Here is a 26485-nt window from a genome sequence, read left to right as displayed (position 1 = left end):
TTGGGAACTTTGACAGAGCCGCTGCGTGGAACCTAAACTCTTTCCCGAATACTGGCTGATGGCATTGCCGTAAATGATACAGATATCTGCGCAGAGCTTCTCAACGTAGCCTCTCGTGCCTTAAGATGACCTAGCATCTCTTTTGTCGCATCATAGTTCTTCATGACAGTTGCAAACTCCACGGCAAACTCTTCGTCACTAATGTACTCTTCATATTCCGAGTTTATCTTTAGTAAGTCAGGGTTGTTTGCTTCAAACCTTTCAATAAAAGCAGTGAACATTCCTAGTTCGGCTGTGTCCAAGGCTGCTTTAGATTCATGAATAATACGGCTATTCTGTTGCCGACATGCCATCCTCTTTTCTTTGAGCTTATTCATGCTGCAATTCCTTATGGCTTCACTCACCTCCCGTTGAGTCCTCAAGTTTACAAGAGGGACCAACATTTAGTAAAACCCCATCCTTTTTTATTGTTATTGCTTAACAGGGAGAAAGTTAAAAAGTGCTGAATCGGCACTTTTTAGAGCGTGCCACAATTTTTTTCATCAAAAGCTTTTTAATGCAAATAGCATTCTTTGCCTACTTCAGCCACTTTGAGCCTACCTATCTAGCCTCTTACGCCAACCCAGTAGTCCAAGTTGTCTACCTGCTTGCGCCGCTAGGTATGTGCTCCTGGTCATGATGCCATCGTGGTCATTCTATTGTTGTCTTTCCAGCCTTCTGATATTACTCTCGTCATGCCATCGTCGTCACACCTTCTACCCCGACCCAGTCGCCCAAGTTGTCTAACAGCTTGTGCCAGTAGGCATGGGTTTGTGGTCGTGATCTGTCACGGTCGTTGCATCGTCGTCATTTTAGCTTTGTCATCCGACACTTGTCATGCCGTCGTCATCACACGATCATCGTCATACAGTCGTCATGCATTCATTGTCAAACCACCGTAGTGATGCAGTCATGGTCATTCAATCGTCGTCATTCCAGCTTCGTGATGCGACTCTCATCATACTGTCGTCATCATGCCTTCTACTCCGACCCAGTGGTCCGAATAGCTTGAGTGACTAGGTATGTGTTTGGGGTCATGATGCCGTCGTGGTTAATGCATAGTCGTCTTTCCTGCTTTGTCATCCAACTCTCATCACGCTGTCATCACGTCATTGTCGTCACACAGTAGTCATCATGTCGTCGTGGTCATGCTGTCATTTTATCATTGTCATCACTTTATAACGACATCCCATTGTCATCATGCTATGGTCACAATACCGCTTTCGTCATTCCATCGACGTCAATCTTTCTTTGTCATTGTATTGTAATCATACTGTCATCATTAAAACTTGATTATGGCACCCTAGTCATGCTGTCACTGTTAAGCCATCGTCATTAAGTTGTCATCACACATTCGTTGTCATACCGTCGTCATTATGCTGTCTTGGTCGTGCAATCGTCGTCATTCTTGCTTCTTCATCCGACTGTCGTCACATCGTCGTCGTCACACCGGCATTGTCACACAGCGTCGTTATCTCATTGTCCTCATGTCGTCGTCGTAACATTGTCGTCATTATACCATCTTCATAATTTAAAAATCCACATGTCATTGTTGTCATGTCATCGTTGCTGTACGCCTTTGTCATTCCATCAATATCATTCCTTCTTCCTCATTCCGTCGTCACTGTGTCAGTGTCATAGAGTCGTCGTCATGCCTCCATGCTCATGGGCAACCTTGGCAAGCAAGTGCCATAGCAAAGTTGGAAGATATTGGAGTATGTCCCATATAGCCGAATCAACGAAAATCTCAGAATTAACATTGCGCACTGAAATGAACGTGACTTCAAGAATATACCATGTCACTGCATTGCTCGATTGCTATTCGCATTGCCATCGACAGTCATCGTGAGATGAGTTCTGCTGTAATTTTTTGTAATTTAATAGTTGAGAAGGTAATTAATCTGGACTAATTATGCAATTAGAATAAAAAATTGCATTACGTGCTCCTTAGAGTGGCCAACAACATGCTTTTATTTGTCTCCTCCTACAGTGCACCAGCTTAACATTAAGCTTTGGCTAAAGTTATAACTGGGACACCTTGTATAACAGACGTTTAGTGCGAGGCCATTTGATTTGGTAATAGTTATTTCAAGCCTCCCTCACCTGGTCGGAGTTCAGGACTTTTGCCATTCCAAAAGACATACTACCTAGAAGCTCACTGCGCCTGAAAATAAAGAAACAAGCACCATTAAAATGTAGTAAACAGAGGCATCACAAATAACCTTACTTGTTTTCAAAATCTCGATGCCATACTGTCACCAAGAGACGTTTTCCAGCATCTTCTGCCATAAGCTCACTGGAATAAAAATGATGCATAAAGTATTCATTCATAAATAGGTTACGCACTATTTTCACCATGTCTTTACAATTCTATAGCCACAGGAAATCAGACAGGACAATGTGTAGAAACACGTGATGTGCACACAAAATAAGAATGCACACTGAAGATGAGCCGAGACCCTGCTTTAAGCTATTAGCTCTACAACAAACCTCCAAATATTGTCATTAGGCTTCATTAAGCTGTCATGGACGATTTTTTATTTTTTTTCTGAGCGATCCATCTCTTGACACAAACTCATATACTGAGGAAAGAATGGGAAGTACAGAGACAGCTGTTGTAGCAGATATGGATATTAATTGTTTGTGCTCTCAACATCTCTTTGCACCATAAATAGGTTACGCACTATTTTCACCATGTCTTTACAATTCTATAGCCACGGGAAATCAGGCAGGAAAATGTGTAGAAACACGTGATGTGCACACAAAATAAGAATGCACACTGAGATCATCCAATATGAACGAGAACACCGGATTTGGGTTCAAAGTCAGTAATTTTCCTTGTGTGTGCTTGTAATACAGAAAAGTTCATGAGCAGGATTCCTCAACAGGAGAACATAACAAGTAGCAGTGAGTGAGATTCTGACTTGCATGTTTGTAGGAATCACAGTTCAATCATAGAGGAGGTGTTCCTTTTCATGTTGGCTGAGGGTGTACATAAACAAGCAGCTACAATTTCTTCTGCTTCATTGCTGTACTCAAACATTTCTTTATATTCTGCAAGATAAACCAAACTAAATCTTAAATGTTGCAATTCTCACATGCTATAATCACTTAAATGTACAAAAGGAGAGTGCTGCATGTTCTTGCTTTCCTTCATGCCACCTTGACACTTATGTGTCATTTGTTCCACATTATTTAGCCCATAAGAACACGATCCAAGTTATTCCTCTCATCACAGTAAAGAAAAACAACAAACAAACAAAGTCCCAGAGTTCGTGAGCGCTGGTACAAGGGCTTAAGGCGCACAACACTGACTACTTCAGGTCGCGAGTGGCACCGCTGAGATTCCATAATGCCATCTGGCATGACCTCATAGTCTAGTGCGACAATACGTCAGATGATCTTGTAGTGTTCGAAATAGCGTCTCAGAAGTTTCCAAGTCCTCGTCTGCGTATCGGAGTCCAAAACCAAACACGGTCACCGGGCTGGTATTCCACGTAGCGTTGTCGAAGATTGTAGTGTAGGCTGTCTGTCCTTTGCTGGTTCTTGATGCAAAGGTGGGCGAGTTGTCGTGCTTCTTCGGCGCACCACAGATAAGCGCCGATGTCGAGATTGTCTTCCATCAGTGACGTGTGGCAGCATGGCGTCAAGAGTCGTTGTCGGGTAACTTCCGTAAACCAGCTTGAATCACGTTATCTGCGTTGTTTCTTGCACCGCTGTGTTGTAAGAGAAGGTTACGTACAGAAGGACGGTATCCCACATCTTGTGCTCGACGTCGACATACATTGCTAACATGTCGGTGAGGATCTTGTTCAGCCTCTGCGTAAGGCTATTCTTCTACGGGCGTTAGGCAGTTATCCTCCTGTGGCTGTGTTGCAGAATCTCTTGCGTAAGCGCCGCTGTAAAAGTCGTTCCTCAGGCGGTGATTAGCACTTCCGGGACACTATGTCGTAGCAGGACCTTCTCGACGATGAATTTTATCACTTCGGTCACATTACCTTTAGGCAGGGCTTTTGTTTCAGCGTAGCAAATAAACTAATTGGTAGCCATGGCAATCCACTTATTCCCAGATGTTGACGTCGGAAAGAACCCCAATAAGTTGATCCGGATTTGTTAGAACGATAAGCAAGGAGGCTCGATTGGCTGTAGCAATCTCGTTGGCCTTTTTTGGTAGCGTCTTGTGTCGCTGACAGTCTCGGCATGTCTTGGCGGTCAGGCACGGCCAAACATATTTCTCTTGTATCCTTGCGAGCGTACGGGAAAACCCAAGGTGCCCTGCTGTCTGATCATCATGCAGGGCGTGCAGGACTTCTGGCTGCAGTGCTGAGGGCACCATGAGAACGTAGTCTGCACGGACTGGGGATAATTTCTTCTTTACGAGTAGGTGCTTCTCTAGGAAAACAATCCTTGCTTAATGAATGAATTCTGGCGTATTACGTGCCAAAACCATCATTTGATTGTGAGGCACGCGATAGTGGGGACTCTGGATTAATTTTGACCCTCAAGGGATCTTTATCGTGCCTCCAATGCACGGGACACAGGCATTTTTGCATTTCGCCCCCATAAAAATGCGGCTGCTACGGCCGAGATTTGATCCCGACGTATCTCTCACCATCTGGTTGGAAGCCCATGATGACGGGTCGCCCCTCACGGCGCGTGATGTCGAACTTGATCTTCATTTGCAGGTACCAGACCTTGACTGCGCCAATGTAAAGTTTCTACGTAAACATACTGACTCTATTGGTGTATTGCGGCATTCTTAATGGTATGGTATGGTAGGCTTCATCTGATGGCGCACAACCACTGCGGGGGGATTGCCCAAAATTTGGATGGTATTAGGCAACCTTTGTTAATACTAAAATTAGTAAAGTTAACTGGAGGAAATGAACAAAAGTAAAATTTGAAGAATTGAAGAAAATCTCTTTGAATCAACTATAAATTCCTCCACGGCTGAGAAAATATCCCTGTGGCACTTTCCAAGAGAGGAGGCTCCTAGAGAAAGGATATTTAGAATTGAAAAGCTTAAACCAAGCTGTGTAAACCTTGATTCTAAAATGTTTTTCCTTAAAGAAGAAAAACAGCAGCAGAATATGAAAAAATTATCTATGGTTTCATCTTTTCCACAGACTGGGCACAGAGGGGAGGGCACTAGACCAGCCCTGTGATGATAGAAGTTTAATATTGGTATTCGACAACGTAATCGGGTAAAGATGATTTCAGTTTTTCTGATGTGGAAGGAAGTTGTGGGCCAAGGGAATAGGAGGTGTTGATATTCTGAAAAATTAGCTACAGCTGGGTTCAAAAAGTCTTGAATAATTGTATATCTCTTGAATCTAGTAGTCATTAGGTAAGCTAATAGAGGCAGTAATCATAGTACAGGGCCACTGAGAGCCGCTCTCGCTAGCGAGCTTGTCTTCGTCTTCTTCTTCTCTCCTGCGCCCTGGCCACTGGCGATGTGGATCGCTACACACAATGCACGAACAAATTTAACGAAAGTTTTGTATTTTGTAAACGTTAGAACCCATTTTGAGTATGCTTTTGCAGTACAAAATCTGCGTTTCAGAGCCTCACCTTTTGCTTTTGACCGTATGCAAAGCCATGCCACACTTTTTAGCAAAGTGCAAATTCTAGACAGCTATCAAAGGTAGTTTAGGCTGGCCAACTCTTTAACAAAGGAAATTAAACATTAAAGAACACTTAAAATTTTTATTTCGTGTCTATCTTCTAAAGGGCAGTTTCAGAGGCCGTTCACGTGAGCTAAGCAATAAAAATGTTTTTTTTTTTCATTTATAAAAGACATATACTGCCGTGGCGGCGCTTATAACTTGCAACTGAAGTGCAAGAATGTGAAACAATTTTGTACTATAATGTCAAATAAGCAAGCTGTGCAATAAACTAGGATGTCTGGCATTTGCAACTGCATTATCAACTTATGGTAAAAAAAATGAAAAAAAATAAACAAGAGAATTTGCCATTTTATATGATAATGGTTTAATAAGCACGATAAGATTAAAAGTCATCAATTGTTTTCAATTATTCTAGTTCTTTTTTCACAGCCTAATGTGTAATGAAGAATAGGAAGCTTCACTGAAAAATGTTGATTCATAATGAAGTTATCAGTATTCAGTTTACAAGAAATTGCAGAAAATTAGGTTTAGAGAAAAACAAACTCAGTTCGGCAGCAGTGCACTACGGAGCCACATCTAAATATTGCCTCTGCTTTTGCAGCCCGCAACCGGACTCGACCAACGTGTTATCGCCCCTTCTGACGTCTGCAGTGCCGCGTGTGTCTACACCACAACAGTGATCGGAATCACGTGGCCGGAGCTACTCTTCAGCGACTGCGCAAGAGTCGGACGAGCGCCAAACCACAGCATAAAACTGTTAACGGAGCGAGCACCTGTCTCAGTTCGGCAGCAGTGCACTACGGAGCCACATCTAAATATTGCCTCTGCTTTTGCAGGTGAGCGGAATATCCTTATTTAGCCAATAAATCATAGACTCTGTGCACTGCTGCCGAACCTATCAGCTTTCTTGTACTTGTTTGATTCTTGTTGCTGGTGTTTGTTAGTGCATTGACGTACACTTTTTTTGTGCAATGTCGAAAGAGGCTAAGGCCATTGAAGAATGTGAGCGCCATGGCTTACTTTTCTTTTTTTTACAGTTAGTTTCACCATATGAACTGCACATATTATGATATCCAGTCGTTCAATGAATTAGTGCCTCATACCAGTAAATTGCTAAAGATGTTTCACCTAAATGTGCGGAGCGTAAAAAACAAAGAGGACAAACTGAATTGCTTATTTGAGTCAATCGCGCACAATTTTGATATCCTATTGTATTGTGAAACATGGCTTACTATGAATGGTAAACCCCCATACTGTGAAAATTACACATACCATGGGTTAGTGAGAACAAAGTGCAGAGGAGGTGGCGTGGCTGTCTATGTTAAACAGTGCCTTGTACATGAGATAATTCCAGAATTTTCACTTGTAACGAATAATGTAGAATGTGTAATGGTACGCTTAGAACATGTCACAGTTGTGGTTATGTATCGCCCACCGTTGGGAAACAAACTGACGTTCTTTGATTTCCTAGAACAGGTACTACATTTCCTGAGCCATTCGTCTTCCCCCTTTATCATAATGGGTGACGTAAATATAAATATGTTGTCGGACGACATATCATCCAGCCAGTTTGCTGGTCTAATCAATTCGTTCACGTGCACAAACGTAATCTCGAAACCCACGAGGCTAACGGCACAAACGGCTACCTTGCTTGATATATGCATAACCAATGTACACCCAACTGACTGCCTTGCGGGATTCTTGACCGCTGAGATAAGTGATCATCTGCCTGTATTTTGTTTCATTCCTTACACGCACAAACGAGGGGAAGGAGAAAAAAAGCTCAGATTCGTAGTTTCCAAGCAAGTGCATTACAAAATTTCCGTGCTCTGATCCTATCAACAGACTGGTCATGTGTATTTGAAAAACAAGATCCAAATGCCGCATATGAATTGTTCTTTCATAAAATGATTACATGCTTTGACCAAGCATTTCCGTTGAAATTGTGCAATCAGAGGAGCAAAAAAATACGAAAACCCTGGATAAATGCTGCTTTGTTAAAAATCATAACAAGAAAAAACAATGTATCACTTGTTCTTAAAATGCAGGAGTGCGCAATTGTTCACCGATTTCAAAAAATACAGAAATAAGGTCACCGGTGAATTAAAGCAAGCAAAAATTAAATACTATGAACGGTTATTTGCTAAAATAAAAAATGACCCTAGGAAAGTCTGGAATGAAGTTAGAGACTTAACATCTACGAAAAGACAGAACACGGAGATAAACATAAAGACAGCCACTGGCGTGTTGACAGGCGTTGAAGCAGCAGCTGCTCTTCAAGTGTGGTTCCAAGAGGATTTGGCCTTGAACATGCACATCGACAAACTTGCCATGGAACTAAGCAGGACTGTTGGTTGCTTATACAGACTTAGTACTCTGGTTAATCCATGGTTGCAATGTTTATTGTACTACGCACTCTTTCATTCTTGATTAACCTACTGCATATTAATTTGGGGCACTACTTCGCAAAAAAATTATAATAAATTGATAGTACTGCAAAAAAGAGTCTTACATGCATTCGAGGGATATTATGGCCTTGTACAAAACTTTAGAACCACAGCATTTTTTATAAAACATTCTATGTTAAAGGCAAACCAGGTGTATTATTACAAGTTGCTGCAATACATTAAACAAAACAAATCCCAGTACATCCTGAATGTACCCACCAATCCGCACTATAGCCTTCGACAACATAACATGAGAACACCAAAAATAAGACCTAATTGCGGAAAACAACTACAGTATAGACCACTTATAACGTAATTGCTTATAGTGCAGGACCGGATATAGTGCGGTCTGTTCAGACTCCCGTTAATTTTCCCATAGCACTCCATGTATACATGTATCGCTTATAGTGCAGTTGCGGGAAACGAAATACCGGTTACAGTGCGGCTGCCTGGGAGTACGGAAATCAGCGGAGACGGCGAACGCTCCCCTCAAAAGGGCGCCCCAAGGAGTGCTCGCAGAAGAAAGAGAGACGAAGTGGAGGAGAAGGGCACGTGGTGCGAACGAACAGCCAGTGAGGCTGAAACCAGAATCTTGAGTGCAAGACGTGAAATATCCCGGCACGCATAGGGAGCGAGGGCCACGAAACTGCCAACGCTGGCCAACGCTCGCTTCACAATAACGGCAGTAAACGAAACTTCAGGGAGCGGGCGGCGCCGGCACGGCACGGCACGGCGAAGGGCGCACGCGGAGACCGTGGAATGCGAGGGAGGAGGCGGCAGGGAAGCCGATTTCGCCTCGGCAACTCCGCCGCTTCGGTGGCTCCCCTCGCCCTCCCTCGTAGCACTTTCGACTGTCACCGTGCGCGCCCGCCGCCGTGCAGGCGCAGCTTCCTGAAGTTTCGTTTTCTGCCGTTATCGGGAAGCGGGCGTTTGCCGGCGTGGGCAGTTTCGTTGGCCGGCCTGGGACAGCGCCGCTGCTTCCCTCTGTGCTGTAGCCGCAGCGTGCAAGGTGAACACGTGACTAGAAAGTAGAGGAAGCATAAAGGAGAAAGAAGGGTTCACTGCCATTTTCTATGCGTGACTACGGTAGCGTGGCTGAGACGTCGGCAAGTACACACATGTTTCGGCGCAACGCAGAATCGGCGACCTTGCCATTTGAGAGAGGGTGAAATTTCCGCCGCTTTTTTTTTTTCTTTTTTTCGCGGGCGACATTGAGGGATCTCTCCTAAGCTTTTACTCTATGGCGGTGCCGGAGCAATGCCGGTCGGAAGCACCGCCACGTGATTTGGTTCGAATTAACGAGATTCGACTGTAAATTGAATGCAAACGTTCTAGCCACATTCCTCGACTGTCGCACACGCGTGGTGGCTCGGTGCACATGTTTTGCATATGTGCGGGCCTTGAAAATAGTTGCTTTGGTTATAGTGCGGTACCGCTTATAGTGCGGATATTCGCAACTCCGGCGACTTACGTTATAAGCGGTGTACACTGTAGTCAGTTACCAGGCACCTTCACTACTAAATCGCCTGCGTGATTTTGAAGATGAAATTATGGAATGTTCGAATAAATCATACAAAACTTTTCTCATTCTGAACAATATTGAGTTTGTCTGATTAGAACCGCAGTATAAATTGTCAGTCATTTGTTTCTTTTGCTTTCAGGTTGCAGTTGGTCTGAAACAAAATGTATCGTACTTTGAGTATTCTATCGGTTATTCATATTTCTTGTAGACATGTTCTGTTTCACAAAAATAATATTCTGTCTCGCGATACTCCAGTTGATTTTAGTATGTCTGAATGATACATGTTGCTGCGTACGGCCTGCGTGCCAAATTGTTGTGGGAGCAGAAGCCTTTGTCAGGCCACATGGCCTTTAGCTTCTGCTTCCTTTCTGTTTAGCCTTCCTTCAAGCCACTGGACTCCATGCACGGCTCTAGTATGACCTCAACGTGATGGACATGTATATACGCACCTCCTAATCTTATCATCATCATTCATCGCTCTTTTTATCCCCTCCCCCCTTCCCCAGTGTAGAGTAGCAGGCCAGAGCAAACTAACGCTCAAGGCGACCTCTCTGCCTTTCTTCAAGTAAACCTCTCTCTCTCCTTTCTGTTGTAAACAGGAGAAAATAAACTCATTCATTCATTCAAATATGCGCACAAAAAAAAATGTTTCTCGGACACCATACAATTGCAGTCGCTGGCATCTCAAAAATTGCTTCTACCATTTGAACGAAACAAGGAGGAAACAATTTCTGCAATGCATTTTTGTTGTATGGGAGAAAGTGCTTAAAATAATGCCAAAAATAAAAAACATACTTCTTTCGAGAAAACAAAAGCATTTCTAAAGGTGGTGACATACTCACTAAGGCTAAACTACTTTAACATGCTGTTTGTTAGCTCTCTCTCTTCTTTATCTGGGTGTCGTGACCATGCACTTGAAATTAGGAAAATTCAATGTCACAAAGGTGCTTTTTTAAACTCCTTCCTGCGCACAATAGCTAAGTAGGATAAGCTAGCCAAGCACACTAAAAAATGTGAGTAAGAAGGAGCGCTCCATTCATTTTTCATATTAATACTAGTTTCATTCCATGTTTATTGTGCCTTTTGTCCATTATTCCGTCTGTGTATGTATGCATAATTCTGTTGTACCCCCCTACAACAGTGCCTTTCATTAGGCACTGCAGGTTACTTGCATAAATAAATGAATTGTAGTGAAGCAGCTGAACATACAGGTTAAGCAGGCTGCCATTGTTTGTCACCAGAGCACAAGGCTTGAATCTGCGCTGTTGGCACTGACTGACTGTGTTTTTGCGCATAGAATAAAACCCCAACTAAAACTGGTGGAAATGCTGGATAGCCTTCAAGATTGCAAGAATGACACCAGCATTCAATCACCTGCAGTGCCACCAGTTTTCATCTGCTCTGGTGCAACACGCCATCAAGATCTGGCTTTCTTCCATAGCACCATCGACCAGGACATCAAACACTACCTGTCTTCATACAACAGGGTGAGGTGAGCTGGCACAATAAGACAATAGCATGAGACTTAAAGTCATATTCAAACTGATTGTTGTAGCCAATCTATGGTACTGCAGCCACAAGCATATCAGAACCTGGTCTGTATTCAAGACCGTTTTTTCACTAAGGTGTTTAACCACCCTGCTGTCCAGAAGCGTCAAGCTGAATAATGTCTTTGAAGTTGAACACGAAAAAACATTCTGGGGTTTTTACGTACAAAAACCATGATCTGATTAAGAGGCATGCCATACTGGGGAACTCCGGATTAATTTTGCCCACCTGGGGTTCTTTAACATGCGCGCAAGGCACGATACACAGGCGTTTCTGCATGTCGCCCCTATCGAAATGCGCCCGCCGCGGCCGGGATTTGATCCCGTGACCTCGTGCTTAGCAGCGCAATGCCATAGCCACTAAGCAGCCACGGCGAGTGCTTCGAACACAGCAGGCCAGTGAGAATTTCACGAGCTACGTTGATGATGTTGTTGATTTATGCAAACGAGTGGACCCATCGGTGCCTGAGATGGAAAAAATCAAGCACATATATTAAAGGGAATAGATGACATGTTTAACATGCTTATCGCGAAGAATATAAAAACTGTCTCTGGTGTTTGTTACGTGTGCCGAAGCTTCAATGAGCTTTGCAAGCAATGGGTTTTGGTTCGACATTCTTCCTCAAGAGACAAGCTGGCCTGGCTCTCAGAAATGATCAGTTAACCTTGCTAGGCAGATAAAGAAGTTCATGCATGAAGAGATGGCTTGCCAGCAGTCTCTTCTCCCTCGCATAACTGGAACATTTGGCTACCTGACTAATGATTCAGCCTTCCATCAAGCAGCAGATGCCAGAAGTACTTCCATCAGCCCATGCACCAGTGCCCGCACCGCTGTCGCTTGCAAATGCCACTGTGCCTCCACCACCTCCAGTCGCTGCACCATTGACTTACGGCAAAACTTTAGCCAGCACACCCCATCCACACACATTTGCTTATCCTCACCCCTTTGTGTATGCGCCTGTGCTTTTCTTTGCACAACCAGCGCCACGGTGATTGGTGTAATGGGGGTTTTACTAATAAAACTAAGCAGCCAAGAGACGGTTAGCAACACAAACAGCCAGCATCAACAGCTCAGGCTCTAGTCTTGCACATTATTAATGAAAAGCGATGGCAGTACACCTGACGTGCATGTTTGTTTACACAACTACAAAATAAATAAATAAATACCACAATAAAACTGAGCATTTATTGCATAGTTACTACATCTACACTATAGCTAATGTTTCCAGCCATCCTAAATGCCACAACAAGAGGTTCTTTAACTTCTTGCAGTGCATGGTCACCAAATTATATAATAGTACAACCATTAGCCGCTGGGTGTAAACTGCAACTTCTTTAATGGCGTTCTGTTTTTACAGCCACCAAATTAAACAAGGTTGCATTTCAACAATGGTTTATATAAATGATGTAACATTAAGAAATTAACAAAACAAGACCATTCAAATTTCAAGGCAAGCTAATATAGTGTGACAATGTAGTGACGGTGAAGAACACAGCAGGGAAACTGTGAATCATGAAACCAACTTTTAATTGGGCTTACCTGTGCCCATAAAAGCAAGTGACGCTGGAAGCACAATGATAGCAGCCATCACAGTCAGCGATCGGCAATAATCTGATCTGCAGATTAAGCGCATTGGCTTTTATACATGACTTGTCGAACGTTCCAGCGTAATTGCTGGTACCCACACAGCTCAAAAAAGGTACTACACAATTCGTGTCGTGTATGCAGTCTGATTACAGTTCAGCAACAACATACACAACACATAAAATCAACAATAACATTCAAATGACTTCCAAATCATCCAGGCATGTCTTGCACTGAGCGATAACTTTAGGTTAGTGGGTGAAATATAGTCCCCGGAAAAAGGATAAAGAAGTACACGTGTCAATATGTACTACTACACTGCTAGTCACCCATTTGCCAAACGTTCGATCAAAACAGTATTCGAAAAAGTCATTAACGAACAAATTTACATGCCAGTATTTTTATAACTAGTAAAAAAAAGCCACCGGAATGTAAATAATTTTTAGTTACAGTATTTCAATAAGGCCTAAGTTGATTTGACAATTTAAGAACCTCACACTCACAATGAAAACTTGTGGTCAAATTCTGGGTTTCTGCTTGACTTCACAACAGCTGTTCTCCAGTGAGCTCTTTTTATGTGATCTGGTTGGAGGGAGACCTAGAAGTTAAAGGAGAACATTGTGGATTTATTTATTACATGATCAAAATTAAGAGAATGCTTCCAACATCAAAACATAATCAACATTTCCGACCTAATAGGTATGTTACCTAGCTGCCTCATATAAAAAACAATAACCTCCAGCTTATTTTCTTTATAACACTTGCACATTACAATAAAACCAAGTTACAACCAATCAGCAAAGGCCAAGTATTTACTATAGAAGGAGCTTCTTTAGAAGCAAAGTCCAAGAGCTTACTTCAACCAACGACACTGCTTTAGAACTAAGTTATAAGTCTCTGTGCACAAACAATAGTCTAGAACTATCCATAGAATTACCAGCGTCGATTGTGTATTAAACTGCACCAACATATCCAGATGCCACAAAATTGCGAAATCAACAAATTTAGCTATTAACAGACGCACAGAGGACAACACATGCATTATGGTATACCTGTAAACACCACCAGTAGCCTTGGGTATAGACGAATGTGGTCCTATCAAAATGGTGCATTTCTGACACACCAATACCACTTACGTCAGTTAAAGGGCTTGTCAGGTTTCGTTGTTTATATTTGATTTTTTTTTTCAAAGGAAATCACTGGCATTTAATTATAACTGACACATTAACTAGGAGTGCAATTTAAATCTTTGCCGAGTCACTGAAACAGGATTCTACAGTAATCAATAATGGTGCTAGAGGTATCAGTGCCAGAGTCAGCGGTTTGTTCTACTACCTTAATGTAAGCATTTGCAGATCCTCCTCGGGAAGTCACCAACTTAGCCGCCCTGATGACTGAAATAGAAAAGCAGACACGTCACATAGTACCATTGTAAAACATACAACAGAAACAAAACTATAGTAACTTTTGGTGCTCATGCACAAATTCTTACCATGTACAGTGACATGTCCACTGTTTACATAGGCAGCCAGCTTCAATTTTGCTGAAAGGTGAAATAAAGTAAAAAATAACATGTCTTGGAAGATAACAGTTTTTACAAGTGTAATTAGAAGAGTTACATTAGTGTAGTGCCACAGAAGTGCTCTTGACTTTCCAAACAGAGAGCAAACAATGCAGCTTGCATCGAGACATTAACAGGCCTCTCACGAGGCCCCATTAGGAAGTTTGGTTACACTCTGGAATTTGTAGAGTGCTGTCCACGAAGTGACCTACCACAAGAAAAAAAAAAAAAAGAAGGCTCAGCAATAGCGGAGATCGAAGCAAATGAAATACTGGCAGTGAATGGTGTGAGAATGCAAACTGCCCTGTCCACAGCAGAGATTCTCTCCCATTGTCTCTACCAGCATGTGCAAGTGACATTCTTCCTCTTTCTTCTCCCATATCAAAGCTGAGAGCCCACATTTTTAAGTCACAATCATCACCTCTCCCATTTGTTCCCATCAATTCATCACTTGTTGTGCAGTACATTTCTCGTGGCACTTCTGCGAGTTCTGCATTTCATGGGAATACTAGAGTTTCTTCCACTGCTGCTGGCTATTCATACACTGCAGGCAGAGAGAATGGTTCCTCCTAGAAGGGCACACAGACTTTCATCTGAATTTTCAGCTCTTACAGCATACATCGGTGTAATACTTTGCAGACACGATTGTCACCATGTGATCTACACAAAAGGCTTGTCTATTTGCAATGCCCAAACCTGGAGAGGGGCCCCTTAATATTCATGCTGCACTTGAAAGCATTTGTCGATCAACTCGTCCTATACAAGACTATGTACTCCATAGATTTAGTTACTCGGAAATTCTGGCAAGTCATGTTCTGAATATACCCTGTTTGTGAGAGGTGCCACTATGGTTTGAATCCTGCTGAGGGTGAGAAAATTCACTGGCTGCCTTCTGACTTCATAAAAAGAGGGTAAAAAGGGGTCTAGCCTAATAAGAGAGATGGTGCACATGAAGGATGTCTTTTGTTCGAGGCAGGTACGACATACCTATACGATAAATTTGCAGTAGGCTGCAAGGAACCTGCATGGGTTTCCGTGTAGCTATGTGTTACTTTTAAATGCATTCCAATTTTCCCTTTCACGCGTATGTCCACCTTGCACATTCTTGCAGAACATGTTAACACTGATATGCAAATAAATATCTCACTTTTACCAGTAAGCCAAGTCACAAATGCTTGATGTATATTACTTCTGTTACTGCTATCAGAAGCTGTACTTAATTTTTTGTGCACTAAAAAAAGTTAACTAAATACTGCTTCACCAGTTTTTTTGCCTGTCATACATGATGCAGGTGCATCAATTTTACTCAAGAACAGTTCAGGAACATCATAGTATTTGCGCTTGTACCCTATACTTTTTCACATATTCATACACAAAAATGCACGTACCTTTACCACAAAACATTTCAGCTGACTTGAACTTTCTAGGAGTTTTCACCAGTTTCGGACATCTGGTTGGTAATTTGATTGGTGGTGTCATACCCATGCCTTTCCTGATCACCTCCTCAAGAATGTGCTGGTCATCACTTCCTTCACTATCACTTGAGAAGCATTCTCCTTGTGCATCAGGTATGCAAGGATTTAGCTCAGATGGCTCATCATCATTGATATCAACTACATCAGGTGCATCAGATGGTGGTGTTCTCTCCCAGCCATCGGGTGGCTTTCGGCTTGATGCACTACCTATACTTGAGCTAGACGAGTCAAGCTCAAGTCTTGGTAGACTTGCCGATTGCTGCATTTGAAATTTATATTCTTCTCCGAGGTGGCCATTTTCAGCAGTGCGTGAGCTTGACACATTTCCTTCATCTTGAACCATTGAGTCACAAACTTTTTCTGACTGGCTACAAGAATCTTCTGCATTGTGACTTTCAGCAGTCTGCCAACAACCTTCAGTACCACCACTGCTATATTGGCTGCATGATTCTTGTGATGCCACGCTTCCCTGGTTCATTGTCACATCTAAAAAGGAGCTGTGATGTGATGAAGTTCCTTCATTACCTTGGCCTAAACTCACCCTCTTTACAAGCTTTATGAAAGCAGTTGATACTCTTAGTTTTTCAGGACTGCTGCTTTCTACTAATGATGGGAGTGATGCAGTTCGCTCCAGGACAACCTTTGTCTGGTGCCACTGTGAACAGCTGTTCACAGTGTCAGTGCTATTATTTGTCACTTTCTTCACTGTTCCCACAGTGAGACATGACTGGTGATAGGACGCAATGCCACTGTCCACTTTAACTTCTTCAGTAGAGTCTAACAGGGAATCTGCAGTGCCAGATCTGCATGACGAGAGAAGAATGTACTTCAAAGGTGAAGCAACAGCCTTCTTGCATTCTGCCTGCTCGTGGAGATTTTCCACTGATCGTGCCTTACTCAGCTGTGGATTTGAATTCACTGATAACAACTTTTCAATGCTTGCTTTTACAGCTTCCTCAATGACTTTGGTTATCTCATCCTGGCACTGAAATGCATGCTTGTTGCTAGTGCTGCATTTAGCTGCCTGGTCCAAATTTTTCTCACATGAAGGTTTCGTGTGCATTGAATATCCTACTTTGTCATCAGCAACCTTTAATTCCTCATATGTCTTCTTGAATTGGCAGCATTCGCAATGATGACTCAAAGTAGCAGCTTTCTTACCATTTTTTGACAAACAGTTTTTAAGTGCTAGTTGTCCCATCACATGTGGATAATTAGTATGAAAGTCACCCTTCCTCCCGGGCACTTGTCTGCCAGCTGCATTAAACTTCGTAAGGCACCTTTCACAGCTGCAGTTCAGAACTGTAGCCTCATCATCAGCCATAACATCAGTTGCTCCAGTGCTGCAGTTTTTGTTTAGCTTCTGCGCTCTTGATGTACAATCAATGCTATAGACTGGGTTATGCTGAATCTGCGGCCTAACAGCTCTTTTTGGCTGCTGCTGAAGTCTTGAGGCAAGTGTCTGTGAGCGCGTGCCAACTTCAGCGCACAATTTCCTGTGTCTCTCATGCGGTACTTGCTGTTTTTGTGCTACTCTTGAAAGCAAAGAGCAGTCTTGACTTGCTTGATTGCTTAGAGAATGGCCATATTTAGAGATACCACTTTTAGCTCCACCAAGATTTTGTGTGGCTGCTGGAATTTTGCAATTGGCCAAAGGGGCTGCAGTTTTTGCAAGATGTGCCTTAGCGTGCGCCAGTTTTGCAAGGTAAGTTCTCGGTGGAACTTTAGGAGCACAGTCAACAGACTTTGGAACTGTTTCCTCCATAGCAAGGTGACCTGGTTGGCGCTTGTGCTGCATATAAGGCAAAGCATGCTGTGCTGAAATGCCACTGCTCCAGTCACCATTGCATAATACCCAATCTCTAACTCTTTCATGCTTTTGATTCCTTGGCGGCCCCATGACTGGCGATAGCCCCAGCAAATGTTCATTGCAAACTTTGGGTAACTGCCCCAATTCTGTAGATGTTCTAGGGAGGCCTATATTGTTGACTGCTTTTCTCCAAACATCTTGTTCTCTTGCCAAACTTCTTCTATTTTTCGCATGCCTTGCGGCACTCAACACAATTTCTGAGGCAAGATTACCATCAGAACTTCCTACTGAACTTTGGTTCCCATAGTGTTTGCATTTTGCAGCAGATGGTGGAGCAAAGTTTTCTTTGTTAGGAGAATTGCAGCTGTGATTCAAAGAAGACTGAAGCCCTCTTTGATGTGCCTGCATTTTTTCCGAGATGGGAATTTTACTTGGGCTTCCAAGAAGTTTGCTCCTCAGAGCACATGACTTCTTCGATCTTCGTTCAGATGTGCTCCTTTCACTAAATGCCTGTGCCTTTGCCTCTTCAGCCCAAATTTTACGTATTGACATCAGAGATGCTCTAGCAACATCTTGGCTTTCATGATTATTTTCCTCCCCTTGCTCTCCACTCTTTTTTGAACCAAGACTTCGGCGGTAAGAACGAAGAAACCGCTTTGTTTGGCAGGAAGCAGGCCTGCCTTCCTTGTCCTCAGGCACTGATGCATCTTTTGAAATTCTAAAGGACCGCAACCAGGATGGTATCTTCCTTAAAACAGGCGTTTTCTGGCTTTCCATTCTGAAAGGGTAAAAAAAAAAACAAAAAAAACAAGAGCAGATGTAACTTCTCATGCAGGACTTTCTTCATAAAGGCACACAACTCAAAAAAGTTGAACTCAGAACAAAGCAACAAAACTGCTTTATGGAATCAATTGCATACCCATGACAATAGATATTATCATATCAACATAGATATTATCCTAAACCCATGTATCATGCATATATGCTGAAAGAAAAAAATGAGAGAAAAAAAGGCATAGACATGTTACACATTCATCACTCGAAAACTGCTTCCCGAAATGGATGTCAGTTAACTTCACTTCCCTTTGCCTATTCACAACCAGGCAAATGACTGCTCAGCAACACCTGCCGTATTGGCTGTTCAGCTGCTAAGCGCAAGGTTGCTGGTTTGGTTCCTAGACATGACAATTACATTCTAATGGTGTGATGAGTAGTAGTCGAACAAGGAATGTCACTTTAAGCCAACATTTTGACAAGAAGACTTGTCTTCGTCAGGGTCTTAAAAATTATTGTTACCATATAATGAAGATGTCATCTATGTAGTGGAGATAGGTACCAAATTTTAATGGGGATAATTTTAATAGTTCTGATTCTAGCTGTCTCATAAAGATATTGGCATCAGTCGGCGCAAAAAGGGTTCCCATGCTGGTGCCGAAAATCTGTAAGTAGCAGGTTGAATCGAATTCAAGATAGTTAAGAGATGAGGACTAGCTTCAGCAAAGAGCGGTAGACTTCAGAGGGATGTGCTTGCTATCTTTGAGTGATTTAGAGAGCGCCTAAACCCCTTCAGTTATAGGTATATTCGTGTACAGGGGAGAGACAGCCAAAGTTACAAGAATAGACTGATCAGAGAGTGTCTGTGCTGAATTAATGGAATCTATGATTTGAAGGAAGTGGAATGTATCCTGAATAAAGGATGGAAGGGTGGAGGGCGTGCGTGGCAGGTAATGATTTATTCACGACCATATGAATCCAGCAGGCAATGAAGCCAAGGAAAGCATAGGGGTAATTACCTGTGGTTGAAATTTAAATGTAGAAAATAATGAAGAAAAGGAGAAATGAAAGTGTACAAAAAGATAACATATGCTGCCGGTGCCGAACCCACAACCTCCACATTACACGGGCGTTGCACTACCAGTTGTGTTACGGCTATCAATCTGTCCACTAACTTGGGTATTTATGTTTACTAGAACTAGCCCTGGGAGTATTAGCCAGCACTACTCAGAGCCATGGTGGGCTGATGTGGAACATCCTTTTTTGCCCGATGGCGTCACCCAATGCATGAACTTAGGAGAGCAGGCACGTGGCTAATAAACCCTTGTATGCTACCTAATGGCATCAAGGCTGCCAGATTTGAGGCCTTCAATGTGAATGAATGAGGAGAATGGAAATAGAGGGACTCGATTTTTGATAATCACGACCACATAAAGCCAGCAGGCAATGAAGGCAAGGAAAGCACAGGGCTAATTAGCTCTGGTTGAAATTGAGAAGTAGATAAGAATAAAGAAAAGAGGACATGAAAGTGGACAAAAGATAACTTGTCGATGAAGATATTTTCACGTCGGGTTTAACTTCATTTTAATGAGTATCGGCTGTACCAAGATTTCAGAGCACACTGAAGGACTTCAGCTGATCAAAATAAATCTTTAGCCCTCCGCTACAGTGTCCATCGTATTTCAGATGTACCTTCTACATGTAAAACATCATCACATTATATTACTATACTGCTCAGCTAGAGCTTTAAATAAAGCATTTGCAATTAGCTTTTCTGTGCCGAATGTAAACATAACAGGGAAACTAATAAAGTGCAAGCAGAACAACAATCTAAAGCTGTGTTGTGCAATCTCCATGCTCACTCCAAAATTTGCACATGCACGCTAGCAGCATTTGGAAATACATTCCACCCTAAATATTTCTGCTTCACCAGTAAAATTATGGTGTTTCCACCAAGGTTCGCTCCCTTCAATACATAGTGCTATCATCAAGCATGGTGCAGATTTGGCAACCCACTTTATCTTTGTACAAGAAGCAGCAGACTTTAAAATTGGTGGTATACTTGGTGCATGATCGTCACCAATACCAGTATTTTTTATTTTTAGTTCATTAACATTCAACATACTTTTTAAATTGTCATTGGAGGCCTAGGCCAGCTAATGTAACGATTCTATAATCCAATGCCTTTTTGTGCCTTGTCAGTGGTCCAAGCGACACCCCGCAGACGTTATCGCTGGTAACAATCAGCCATGAACCTCGAATAGTAAAGGAATAGAATTGAACAAAAGGAATCTTTATGGAATACCAGCCCTAATTTCTAGTTTCTTTATTGGGCAGCATCCCCTATCAAAAGTGCTTTTTCTAGCAGAATATTCAAAAAATGTACCACTTATATTTTTCTTTTTCTGTGATGATTTCAACAAAACTTTACTTGCCTTTTCACAACAATGACAATATTTCTTGTCAGAATAATGTTATGAACATTGTTTGTTTTTTCAAGGAACCAAAAAGATGGGGACTTGATTTTACAAGTGGCAACCATTTAAAGCCACAAAGAGAGGGTTAAACCTTATACCAGATATGTAAAACAATGGAAATAGCGACACACTTTCACGTAACCATGACCACAAAAAATTATTTCACTTCATTCTAATTGCAACTAATTTATGTTTTAGCGGACACAAACATTTCCTACCATTATGCCTGCCATTTTTATGTTATACTCGCACTGCTTGAGTGGAATATACTCAAAAACTGCATAAATCTTAAGCAAAAGTGCTAAATTCTTTTTTCTTGCAGCAACATGCTTAAACAACTTTTTCTCCTGCAAAGATGCAAAATGGCAGACAACCTATAAGAGCTCAGCAAGCAGTGCCAGTGGTAAAGGCTACAAACATGCCAATTTCTGACAAATAAAGAAAATTATGCAGATCCAACGTGCATGTTGAAGTCTATGTAGAATGAAGCTTTTGTGAACTGGTTAATTAAATGCTATGAAACTAAATTTGATGTGGGCAAGTTTGTTTATTGTCATTCTATGCAACATGCAATATCATGAACGCTTATGTTTATGCACTGCACAGGCCACAACTTTGTTGTCATGCAATGTTTATACACTAACCACACTGTTCACAAGCCATGCCGAGATGCGAACAGCAGCTCATGAAACACACGAAGCAGACTATGAAAAATTGACGCAGTGGTGTCACGAGGAAGAGGGAAGAACAGTGAGGAGAGGTGTATGAAGGGAGAAGTATGACAAGAAAAACAGTGGTAAGGTTTAACATTATTCAGCTCTTTCATTCCACGAGTTTTATCCACAGTGGTGCTGGTGGGCAAAGTTCTGTTTTTCTTTGCCACATAGTGAGAGTAAACCTGAGGATGAAGACGTTGCCCGACAATGACGACATAACAGTTACATGGCATGACGCTGGCGGCATAATGGAAAATACAGGTGAATGGGCAGACGCAGCAAACCCAGTATCAAGCTTTTAACTTTTGTTGCAATAAAATGAATTAGCTAGGACCCCAAGCAGTTCACCTCTGCAATTATACAGCAGATTTCAATGACAAGCTGGCTACAATGATCATCAGTCATGTCATGCCGAATATGTCGCTTCTTGTCAGTGTGCTGAAACTAACAAGCATTAGGCTTGTTCAGTCCTTGGGAAGGAGACCACCTATAAGTGCTGAAGGCTCCCCTTCTGCCATGGAATAGTTATGCTTTGAGTAAGACAGTTAAACTATCAATAGCAAATTTCCCCTTTCCCATACAAGGTTTTCTCTTCCCCACAAGGGAAGCATTTGCTTTTAAATGCAAAAATGCTATTTGCTTGAGTGTAACTAAAAGAACTCACAAAAACTGGATGTCTGAGCAGTGGCATCAAGTTTACTAGTGAAAGCCCTTTTTACACAGTTTCGAACCATGAAACTATTTCTGTACTGTCAAGGCCATAATCTGCAAGCTATTGCTCTTTTCACAAGTGCTAATATGCCGGTGTACTCAAAGATTCCAAAGACTGATTAAGCAACACAAATGCTTCATCTTGGCAATTTACCACCACCACTTTCCAGCTGCATAACCATTTACATTTGCAAAATATGCCAGCTGCTTCGAGCAGTCAAATTGAGAAGACATTTCCCACTGTAAATGCTTGGTAGGCAACATCAGAAGGCTGTTTGGCCCTTTTCATTGGCATACATACACAATTTACAAGAGCTGGATACTGTGGCATCACTGACGAAGTTGTCATTTTTACATTTCAGAAGAATCACTCATCTTATGAATTCTCTAAAAATTCCCAGATGAAATAACCAACAAGTTGAATTCCTATTTGCCCATTCTGAACTGGCAGCAGTTGATTTTTGATGGTTTCAGAAGGTTCTTAGTGGTTACATCCGTAAGGGCAAATAATCTTATTTGGCATGTAAGCCCACTTTTTCCACCTAGACTGCCATCATGACCACCTGCCAAGTCCTCACTAGCACAGTAGAGGCACAAGATGGAGGTGAGTGCATAACTAAAACACCCATACAGCACCTTTGAGCCTTAGCCACAACACATGAAGCCCCCCCCCCCCAAGCTAACCTTTAAGGGCCATTGAAACAATTTTTGACCATGCAAAGGAACTGTTCCCAATCTATAGACAATGCTACTGTGAACATGAGAGCCAAATATTCTGCTGCATGCAGCACGAAGCCTACAATTTCGCACAATAGATTGTTTGCTCTCTCCTGCTGCTTTCAAGGTTCTTGCTCTTTTTCTGTCATATATTACATCAGCAATGATATTACAGACAGCATGACTGCCCATAGATGTCAGCCACTGGGCATTTGTGCATGACTATGACTAACTCGCGACTTTAAGATTGCAGATGCATGCACATGCTTCCAGATTTTCTAGGAGACGGCGAAGTAGCGGTTGTTAACCCATCTCGCCCAACCTGTCACTTTCAGGCACCTTTGTCAGATGCCAATCTCAAAAAGTTACCATGGTAAGTAATATAAAAAGAAAGAAAGGAATGGTATTCAGAGCATTTCTATCAGTGCTACTCCAGCTGAAAGGAACCAATGAGTTAAGGGGAATGTAAACATTGCACTCATATTTCCATTCATATTTGGCCCCTTTTCAAACATTTATTCAGGAATATTTTCATTGAAAGCCACAGCACCAATAACAGCGGGTTTCTCAGATTTCAAGTAAAAAAAAAAAAAAAAATCAGATTTCAAGTAATGTGTTTCAGTACACTCTTAAGTTCTAGTTTCTTGAAAACTTGTTTTTCATGGCAAGTTTTCATATTCAGCCCTAGTTATGCCAAAATGAATGAATGTGTGCTTTCCCACTAGAGGTGTGGGCTTTAATAATAAAAGCATACAAGTCACCGTCACACATTATTGTCAGCATCACGAAGATTGACATGTGCCAATTGCAGCATGATTAATGTATCGCTGCAGAACATGCACATTACACAAAACAAATCTGATAGCCTGAATGCCCTGCCACTTTAACATCAGAGTGGTTCAGAGCTACAGAAACCCTACAACAACCATAAACATGCACGAAAAGATAGGGACAACAAACAGATGCAGAAAATTAGGATTATTGGTTATCCCAGCCTCCTTTTCATGCTTAGTTGTAGATTACCAACTAACCCCTAAGCTTTGCGTAAACTCAATTACCAGCACATGCAGAGAGCTCTAAATTTGAGCTAGGAGCCAGATTATACAACTCTCTTCAGAGGCTGCTGCTTTGTGATTTGTATTTCTTTATGGTACTTTTTCACAGAAGGGTTTCCTGCTACCCTAAGTCAGATCTGCCAGTGGGCATTGGTTAATAATAGTGAAACCCAACAGAAGCCTTGAAATAACAGGATCCAGTATGAGCCATAATATGTGCTATCTTGCAGTCATAAAGCTATCAAAAATGTTATGACAGCTTCTGCACCAGTCAAACATAATGCAACAAAATAAGCAAAGCAATGCATCTAGAGTATTGTTTTTGACAATTTAAATTTTTAGCACAGCTGATTTGTTTTTGAAAATTAAAATTACCAAATGGTCACGCCAAGACTCTCTAGTGGCCCACCTGAGTGCACTGGTATGATCAGTCGGCAGTTTTGGATGTGCGCCGTTGCCCTGTACCAAATTAAGGTTCAGGAATGTGCAGCAAACATATCAACTCATTTGAAACTTCGTTTAACAATATCATGTTCAGTGCTCTCCCCGTGTATGCAAAAGTATAATTGCTTATAACTGACGCTCAGATTACTCCTACAAAGATGAGATGAGAGAAATCGTGTTCAGAGATTCCTGTGCGCGCCGAAGAAGCCCAGGTGGTCAGATCATCGTGCCTCAGTTGAAAAGAACCGGCAAGGAGACGTAACTGAGGAGAACAGTGTATGAAGGCTGGTGTGGCAGTGGCGCGAGAACGGGACAAGCGCCCGTGTCGTCTGTGTTCCCTTAACCTTAGACCCGTCCTTGTACCATATGCCCGGGAAACTAGAGTATATTTAAATGTAGAAGAAATAAAACGCAAGTTACGATCCAGTCAGCACGATGCGCAAATTTAAATTTGCAGCATTATCGCACATGCTACCGACTGCTAAGGCCACGGGTAAGCTCAGGGCCTGAGCATGCAGAGCATATTCTTAACGCAGAGAACAAAGAAACATTCAAAACTTCCCCGGCGCAAAACAAAAAAAAAATAAAAAAAAAGGAAGTACAATCAACTTCCACAATCCAGAGTTAACCAAAAGAAACAGAGTGACGTTTGACGACAAGGATCAATCTTACGCTGACCAACCTGAAGCAATGCCATTCGATGCTGCAGTTTTCGCTTCAATCTATATTCCGGAATTTTCAAGCGATGATTTGCTTTCCCGACACTACATTTCAACTTCTGATGTGCTCACGCAATCATCACATATGATCATGCAGTGGGAAAAGCTGCAAAAGTTTCAGCATTTAAATTTTCGCCCAATCTATGTGATTGGCTAAAGCAGCTGCGATGATCTAGCATCTGCGATGGCAGCGCTCTATGTGCGCTAAACGAAAAAAAAAAAAAAAAAAAAAAAATTGAACGTTTAGAGTGAGCATTTCGACAAGATAAAATTAAAATAATGCTTTATTTAATTAAAATTTTTGGCGATAACTGCTGACACGCGCGTGGTCAAAACCATAGAGTTTCTACACTGTTGTATGAAGGAAACGAACATACACGCAAACATAGAGTTTCTCACTAGAAACTCTATGAAAACAAACTGCTGTGTATATATATATATATATATATATATATATATATATATATATATATATATATATATATACCATGAATGTAACAGCCCAGTTATCAAGTGGTTTGAGTGCGTGAGCGTGAGAGAACTTCATTGGAAGTCTGGCGAGGACGCGAACGATGCGAACTCATCGCGCACACCCACCCCGGCTAGTCCCACGTCGTCGTTGTTTAAACTGAAGTCCCTAGATTTCCTGCAAAATAGAAAGCACAAAAATATATAGGGACTTTAGTTTAAACGAGTATGGCATGTTCCGGTTTAGTTTTGCGCGCGCTGCTTAAACTTTTGTGCTAAGTTAAAACATAATTTTATGGTTCCTTACTTTATTATGTGCTAGAATATTATTCTAGTGTCAGCTTATCGCCTAGTTTTGCGCGCGCTGCTTCAACTCTTGTTGCTTTTATAATTCCTTACTTGATTACGTGCTGCAATATTCTAGTTGCGCTGAAAGAACCGGATGATGTCTGTGCTTGCGTTCACGAGCTACACTTGGGCCGCAATTTTGTAGCGATGCCTTACGACTTATTCCATACTAGTCTTATCATCCACCGCTCACGGCCGGCTGATCCCGTTGATAACGCAAGCGGACCGTCGCACTGACCACTGTCAATGCGCGATAAGCGCGAAAAGGCATCGCTACAAAATACCGGCCCTGCATTCTATTCCGTTTTTCAGGCTGTTGCTCTTGTTTGTTGAATTTGCTGTGTATGCACACGTGTGCTTTCACCTAGGCAGCACTTTTTTCTCTAATGATCGAAAGGCTTGATCGTTCTATACGCTTGCTGCCGTTGCCGTGCAAAGATTTT

At 42.0% G+C, this 26485-nt stretch overlaps 1 protein-coding gene across 3 annotated transcripts in view; it reads right to left on the bottom strand.

Annotated features, from left to right (window-relative positions):
• Positions 1-25433, bottom strand: part of LOC119434498 (uncharacterized) — a 28750-nt gene extending 3317 nt beyond the window's left edge. Inside the window, exons 1-7 of one of the 3 annotated variants that reach the window (XM_049671978.1) lie at positions 25190-25433; positions 15723-18391; positions 14260-14310; positions 14103-14161; positions 13271-13365; positions 2267-2335; positions 2143-2203 (exon numbers count right to left, since the gene is read on the bottom strand). In XM_049671978.1, the coding sequence (XP_049527935.1) occupies positions 2143-2203; positions 2267-2335; positions 13271-13365; positions 14103-14161; positions 14260-14310; positions 15723-18390 (3003 nt within the window). In that variant the 5' untranslated portion in view covers position 18391; positions 25190-25433. Of the gene's footprint in view, positions 1-2142; positions 2204-2266; positions 2336-13270; positions 13366-14102; positions 14162-14259; positions 14311-15716; positions 18392-24472; positions 25136-25189 lie in introns of those variants that run through there. The other 2 variants (XM_037701651.2, XM_049671970.1) reach the window with 2 other exon arrangements.
• Between the last annotated feature and the right edge of the window lie 1052 nt (positions 25434-26485).

Source organism: Dermacentor silvarum, chromosome 1 (genome assembly GCF_013339745.2).
Source record: "Dermacentor silvarum isolate Dsil-2018 chromosome 1, BIME_Dsil_1.4, whole genome shotgun sequence".
NCBI classification, from domain to species: Eukaryota; Metazoa; Arthropoda; class Arachnida; order Ixodida; family Ixodidae; genus Dermacentor; species Dermacentor silvarum.
This window is presented reverse-complemented; position numbering and strand designations above follow the sequence as displayed.